The sequence below is a fragment of the Buceros rhinoceros genome, unplaced genomic scaffold (genome assembly GCF_000710305.1).
Source record: "Buceros rhinoceros silvestris isolate BGI_N320 unplaced genomic scaffold, ASM71030v1 scaffold18293, whole genome shotgun sequence".
Lineage (NCBI taxonomy): Eukaryota > Metazoa > Chordata > Aves > Bucerotiformes > Bucerotidae > Buceros > Buceros rhinoceros.
In genome coordinates this window covers 154939-162767 of record NW_010402103.1, presented here as the reverse complement: position 1 = coordinate 162767, position 7829 = coordinate 154939, and the positions used below count along the sequence as shown (strand labels likewise).

At 36.3% G+C, this 7829-nt stretch overlaps 1 protein-coding gene across 1 annotated transcript in view; it reads left to right on the top strand.

The window, feature by feature from the left end:
- Positions 1–2798: 2798 nt before the first annotated feature.
- The window catches only part of ERC2 (ELKS/RAB6-interacting/CAST family member 2), a gene marked incomplete at both ends in the record, with an annotated part of 150767 nt that continues 145736 nt past the window's right edge, over positions 2799–7829 (top strand). Inside the window, one exon of the mRNA XM_010132543.1 lies at positions 2799–3215. Coding sequence (XP_010130845.1) covers positions 2799–3215 — 417 coding nt within the window. The remainder of the gene's footprint in view (positions 3216–7829) is intronic.

The following is a 7829-nucleotide window of genomic DNA, read 5'->3' as shown; positions in this document are numbered from 1 at the left end:
GCAAACTTCAAAAACCTGCACTGTGCTTAGTTTAGAGAAGGATTAATGGAACCTTCTGTGCAGTTCCATGGATTGTCTCTTGGAGTTAGGGAAGGAATGCAAATGTTCTGAGAGAGCTGTTTATGTATTACTAAGAAATTAGCATGGAAAGATTTCTGGTAAACTGGTATGTTTTTAACAGAAATTATGAAAAATGACAGATCTTGGTTTTTTAAAAATACCATCAAGTTCTGTGTCTATGTACTGACAGCAGTTGATAGATATTCACAGCACTCCTACATTTCTCCCCCACAGCAAATAATTATACAATTTCTTTCCACCCCCACAACATTTGTTCTTTCCTTTTCTTAGCTGCAGATACAAAAATGTGTGCCAGCATAAGTCTATATCTAGTCCATCATGTTCAAAAGTTCTGTATTGAATGTGTGCAAAAATGGGTTGTCACAGTAGCAGTAGTCTGCCACGGCTGAGGCTGTTCGTGTTAACATAATTACTGAGGAGCAGCCACGATTCCTGTTGTGCCTCGTGTCAAAGATGGTTATGGGTAGAACCTAACAACCTCATAAATAGGTTGCTGTGGGACAGAAAAGGAGGTTTTCTGTTTTTTTTTTTCTTAACCAGAATTGCTGTTTCGAGTCTGATTTTAAATTTTTTTGTTGATCAACAGTTTCAGCTTCTTCAGCTTGCGTTCAGAAGGGTTTTATGTTAGCGACATGTATGTTTGCTTTTATTTTTGACTTGCAATATGTAAAATACTTATGAAGTTAATATCCTTTTGCTAGCTACAATGTTATAAGCATATGGTGTACAGAGCCTGCTTGACTTTGGGAAGACAGTTATTTATAAACGGGTTTTAGCACCAAGTGATAAATGTTGTCTGATTTAACATTAGGAGGACTTAAATTATTCAGAGATCAGAGAAAATAATTCTTTCAACTATTTCTAGACTACTAGTAGTTGCCGAACATTGCTGTTGCTTAGTAGTAGAATAATTTTGGAGTGCGGAGGACTTGTTTACTGTGATTATGCAAAGTACATTTTTATGTGTGTTATTTCAGCCAGTCATTCTTTTGGAAAATGTATAGGTAAGAGCTTCACTCTTAAAATACATCTTGGGACTGAAACACTGGCTGATAGCTGATGTGGACACCAACTTGAAAAGTCATTAAATTAATTAAAGAGGGAAATTTCTTTGTATATTATGTTGAACAAAATTTTCTTTGACCAAAAGGAATATTTAAGTTAGAAAAATTCTGACTCCGTTTAAAGAAAATTTGCAATTAAAAACAGTATGAAAAAGTTTAAAAGACTTTATGAAAAGGAAAAATTTACTCATCTGAAAATTTCTATAAGCTCTAAACAAGGCATAGAATGCTGTAGGTAGAAAAGGACCCTTAAACATCCTCTAGCCCAACCCTCCTGCAGTGAGCAGGGACATCTTCAACTCACAGTCCCATCCAACCTGACCCGGAATGTTTCCGAGAATGGGGCATCTACCATGTCTCTGGGCAACCTGGGCCAGTGTTTCATCACCCTCATAGTAAAGAATTTCTTCCTAATATCTAATATAATCTAAAATTAAATGCCTTATGGTATAGATTGTGTGGCTGCTTGTGAATTCTTATTTCTATTAGTTCAGAATGCTGTGTAGGCAATGAATAGAGAGCAAAAAATGAGAAAAACAGATAAAAATGCAATCTGAAATGGACATTATAAACCATAGCAATTTAGTGTAATTATTCGTATTCCAACCTTAACATGGGGAAGATAATTTCTGATTTTGACTTATTGAATAGAGTGCAAGATTTACCTCTTGAACAGATAAAGACACCTGTGCTCAGATGTACTACAAGTATTTTAGGACAAATCACTGTTTTGAAGTACAAAAGAACAGTAAGATACAATAGGAATGTTGTTACTCACTGTGGAATTATTTCTTTGTCACATTTATTGAGTAAACTCTGTCTATAGTTTAGTTTTGTATATTTGAGTACTGTGAAGTTGTGGTGCCTTTCTGTATAACTCAATAAAATTGTGTTTTTTCTGTTGAAGGTGCTTTTTGTTGAATTCAGTTCTTTCTGTTGAATCTCCTTTGCTTGCATCTGACCTTTATTTTTGTTGATTTTGCTTCATTTTTTCATTTACCATGCTGTTCAGTTTTTGGATGCCAGGAGAACAAAGGTTTGTCCACTATATGCAGTCAATTTATTTTTCAAGATTCAGTATTTCTTACTGTGGTTTTTTGTTTGTCTGTTAGAGATACAGTAATCCTGTTTACTAAACTTGTTCATAGCTTTAGTTGCCAGAAGGGGAAAAAAAAAAACCAAAACCCAATCCAAAACCAACCAGCCCCTTCCCAAAGTCCTCTTCCATTATCGTGAGTGCTTTGATTTTTATAAACAATGCTGTTGAGCATCACGAAGGGCAGAATTACCTTTAGTCTATGAAGTAATTTAGAAAACATGGAATACTGAGTCTTCCAGCTTTGTAGGTACACGTTGACTGTACTAATGGATGTGTCACTGCCTAGTGTTTGGGTTTGTTGGTTTGCCTTTTGTTATTTTTTATTTTATCTGTAGCTGACACTATTTTGTGTGTGTGTTTTGTTGTCTTTTTTTAGAAGCACTTGAAAGATACTACAAATATTGTCACATGTATTTGCTATTTTATAAGGTCATTTGATATAGTTTCATCATTGATGCTAATTAATTTTGTAGCAGCATACACCAGAAGTTTAGTCGAAGACTAAATACACATTAGAGATCCTAAACTGATGTTGTTTCTTTTCCTTACTGCAGCATCTGCAAATGACAATCCAGGCACTTCAAGATGAGCTTAGAACCCAGAGAGACCTTAACCATCTTCTCCAGCAAGAAAGTGGAAATCGAGGGGCTGAGCATTTTACCATCGAGCTCACAGAGGAAAATTTTCGAAGACTTCAAGCAGAACATGATAGACAAGCTAAAGAGCTCTTCCTGTTGAGAAAAACGCTAGAAGAAATGGAGCTTAGGATTGAAACACAAAAGCAAACACTAAATGCCAGAGATGAATCAATAAAAAAGCTTCTGGAAATGTTGCAGAGTAAAGGTTTGCCATCTAAAGGAATGGAAGATGACAATGAGAGAACTCGCAGGATGGCAGAGGCTGAATCTCAGGTTAATCACTTAGAAGTGATTTTAGATCAGAAGGAGAAGGAAAACATGCATCTTAGAGAGGTAATGAAAAACTTAATTTTTTAAAAGATATTGTCAAATACTTGTTGCACTTTTAGAAATAACCTTTAGAGTATCTAAGTCTTTTTCTGTTCTAATTTTTTTCATGAAAAGGTAATATGCATTTGTTTTACATCTGTAACAAATGCACCACAGGACTATATGACATTTGAAAGCAAATATGAGATTGTGAAAGAAAGGTAATTGTGTTTGCTTTGTGTGGTTTCTGTGTATTTTGACAAATCAGTGCTTGACAAATGAAATCTAGGAGTACTGAAAAGGAAAGTAACACCTGCTGCTGCGGTAAACGAAATATCAGGAGTGCATGCTACTTTGGTGTTTGATTTTTACCTCTTGTGTTTGAAATTAGAGTTTTAAAATGTTCTGCCTTCGATATAAACAGCCTTCTGCCTGTGTGTATTTCTGATGTATTTTCATGTGTGGTGCCCCAACTTCTTAGGTAAATATACCACGTAATGTTGCCACATTACAACGCTGGGGTGATGGCTGCACCGTACTTTGAGACATCCTTAATTTGATCCCAAGCCCACCTGCACCGGCTGCACAAGTCACTTGTGCATGCATTTTTGGAACTGGATTTGAGATGATTAAATCAGTACAATTGAAAGAAATTTTGGACTGGTGTTGAGCCCATCTGCCCCTCTGTATCGCAGCAGCTTATCAGCGTTATTCTGTCTCGTGTCAAGCAAGACAATGTAAGCTGAGAAACTGGAAGAATTTGCAAGGGACAATGATGCGTTTCAGTATAAAGTTTTCTTCACAAGTATTCTTGTGAAGATGTGGATCCTGAATCTGTTCACAGGCAGAATTTTGATTTCAAAGGGATGACGCCTTTTGTCGCGACACGGAACGGAGCTCTGGGCTGAAGTGGGACGAATCACTCCGAACGCCAATGTGGTGTGCAGTGAGACCCATTTATTGTTTATGTTACATCCCAATTTATAGACTCTTGTCCACTCGACTAACTACATGGTGATTGGATAGTGACTCTGTTACACAGACAGTACACAGTTCTTAAAGCACTATAATTGGTTAAAAGGGATTAGACCCCACGTGGTGAATGTTGTGGTTAAAGCTACCAAAACAAGGCCAGTATAGATAATATTTCCCACACGATAACACTGCAGCGGGTTCGGCTACTAAGTTTCCCAGAGAGAGAGTAGTATATTTTCCTAGTTCCAATTTCTGCTAGAAAAATACACCAACACCTGTTAATGAAGTCTGAAATTCAGTGGGTCCTGGAAAGAATTGCATAAGGAATTGACGATACTGAGTTTGAGGGAGGATTGTGGGAGAACTTCTGTAAACTAGCAGGAAAGTTTCTGGGTTTAGATGTGCTATTCTCAGAGTCTGTGTCGAGGATTGAATGATTTGCTCTTTATTTGTTTTATGTGACTGTATTTAACCTGCTCTACTAGTATCACTTAAATTCGTGAATCCTAATTTGGGTATGTACTAGATGAATAAATCTGCAGTGCAAATTTGAAGAAAGTTTCTAATTAACACAGGAGTCAAGAGTAGTGAGTGAAATAGAATTAAATCGAGCATGAAAAGTAGATAAAATGTAAGCTTCCAAGTAAAGTCCTTGGCCATCTGATTTATTGATTAGTTCAAGGAATACTGAAAGGAGATCATATTGCTACTTACAGACTATGCATGTTTCTTCTATATTTATACTGAATTAGCTTTATGTTTCAGAGTTCCCCATACTTTATCCTCAGGGGCCAGGAAAAAAATTGTTCCTCCCTCAATTTATGTGAGTATATATAGAGGTTGTCTTTCTTCTCGAGCACTAGAAGTACACAATCAGGTTTACTGGAGTTTATGCTTATGACATGCTGATATGCCTTGGTAAACGGTCGAGGTTTAAAAATTTGCTAGATTTACTGGCTGGAATCTGTCCCTGTCGGATTGTCAGGAACTATCTAGTGATCCAGAGATTTGGGGTCTTTTAACAATTTCCTTGCTATGATAAATTCAAGGTGAAGTCTGTCTCCAGCCCTCTTCCTGTGGCACGTGGTATTTAGTCTTTCTGTCTTGCTGTGGGAAGTTGTCTGCATGCTTTGGGGGAATACCAGATAGACCGTATAGTTTTATCCATTTGTTAAAACTCCAAATGGATCAACTTTTGATGTTCATGTGTATCTTGGGTAAGTCCTTGTTATTCTGCAGTGCTTGTTTGAATTGCTGTCACTGCACATAGTCTTAACCCTGAACAATACAGTTTTCCAGTGTAAACCAGGAATTACTGTGTTGAATCTTCTGCAATAGTCTCCTAGTGGGATAGATATTTTTTTTACCTAGTGTTTATAAGTTTTCATCCTAACTGTGTAAATGACCTTGCAAAAATTGATTTTTTTTTTTTTTGTTCCTGAGAATGCTTTAAAAGTAGACTGGATACTTTGTTAATTCCGTTCATAAATTATTTAGCATTCACTCAAATTGTGTTAATCTTTCTATACCTTTAACAAAATATTTGTCATTTTAGAACTTCATCTAAAATATTCTGCTTTCTGTATTTTTACAGGTTGGAGTATAGAGCTCGTGGGTTGAGTGTTCTGAGAAACTAGCATATTGTCATGTGTAACATACTGTGAGCAAACCCTGAACACTTGTTTCTGTTTTTAATTAATTTTACTATTTGACTTTCTGCTCCTTGACACAAATTAAAGGAGATAAACTTCTTTGTAGTGGCAATTTAAGTTATTCAACAGAGTTTACTTTAGTGTGTCAATTTACCCTTACATTGATAGGTTCTGCTATAATCTCCTTTGGAACTAGTGATATCTATGGAAAAAAGGATGAACATGGTGGAAATGAGGTTGAATGTGGAAAAAAAACCTGAACACCGCTGATCTACAGCCTCAACGTTACGTTAAAAAGCATATATAGATCAACTTCTCCTAAGTTATGCTGTTGGTATTTAGTTTAAAAATACTTTCCATCTGAAGTTTTTCAGTTCTTGAAATCAAACTGTTACCTCTTAAGTACTAGTTAAAGAAAGGCCAAGTCTTGCATGCATTTTGTGGAGCTTTTGAACATGTTTTTCCCTAATGCAGCCACGTCTTTCTCCTTTATGCCATTCATTTCTTAGTTCTTTAAAATAGTGCCAAAGCTGGAGTCTGTCTTCTCGTGTTCATTCAGTCTTTTAGATCTCTAACATGGTGGAGTAGAAAGCTAATGGATGAGAAGCAGAAGAAATTGATTTTGTTAGTAATAATCACTGCTGGATGAAATTGTGACCAAACCAGAGAATTAAAGTAAAGGTGCTGTGAGAAACTAAAGCAGCAGGTGATGGAACATTGGCAATTAAGGACACCCTCTTCTACACACTTGGGTCTCCAATGGCTGTCAATCCTGTCCCCTTGATCAGCACCCCCTGAGCACTGATCATACAAGGAATTGAATAGCAAGGGATACGTTTGTTGTTATTCCAGAGCTGGTTTTGTCTAGTTAGCAATTTTTTAAAATTTTACTTAATGAGGTAGAGAGAAATAACTTTTCCTGAGGTCCTTCAGTCTCTACCACTTTGTCACTTATGAAAGGTTTCTCAGTAATTTTCTGCCCATTTCACATAAGAATGCGTGTTACTAGAAACCAATATCCTACTGTTCTGATTCAAAATAATTTGCCAAATACCCCAAAATCGTGTAAAAATTTCTCAAGCCATTGATTGTTTCTTTTTCTTTTTCCTTGGAAGAGCTGTAACCAAACTTCATAATTTAGCTGCCTTTAAAGATCTGGAATTTCTCTGGGCCTAAGATTATATTTCTTAGAGAAGGTACAGGGAAGAGACATAAAAATAGCTAGTGTACCAGAGGCATAGGAACAACTCCAGAAGGTAAAACAAACCATTTTTTCCCTTTGTTTTCATGTTCTGACTGGTATGTTAAATAGCCAGCCCTCAAAGATTGTACCTGTCTGCAGTGTACAGTCTAGCTCACCTTTAAACTTTGTTTCAAAGAGGCAAACTTGTGATGATAGGTTTACTTAAGTTCTGTGTTTGAAGCTCTTAATAGCAATTTTTAGGCTTATTGTACAGGGAGAGGAGGGCGCTTCAGCTAAAGTTGGGATAGCAAAGAGTGCGTTGGTAAGATTCATTAAAATGTTGAGAAATAAGTTATGCAAAAAATGAAGTTAGATTTCTTTGTGTTAAGAAATTTCAAGTCTGGGCGATAAACTTTTGCTAGAATAGCTACATTCCCATCTTTGCAATAGTTATAACATTTCCTTAGTTGCTAATTACAAAGCAAGGAAGAACAAATAAAACTCTCATGGAATAGCAGAAAGTGAGAGCAGTGCTCCAGAGAGAGATGCAGCCTATTGAGGAGAGGCTAGTGTGCTCTTTTCCAGAGTTCTTGAGAACTTCTGCCCACTTCACAGTTTTCAATCACTGAGTTAGACTGAATCTTGTGTCTGTAACTAACTAACCTCCCTCAAATATTTTTCTTAATGATTTTCAAATGTAGCTGAATTTTATTGACATTTTCTGAGATAAAATAATATAGCACTTGTTTTGATAAGGAAATAATGCGTAATAAATCTGTATGGAGCAAAGTGGTCTTTGCAAATGCACGTATTTAAGGAAAAGGGCAT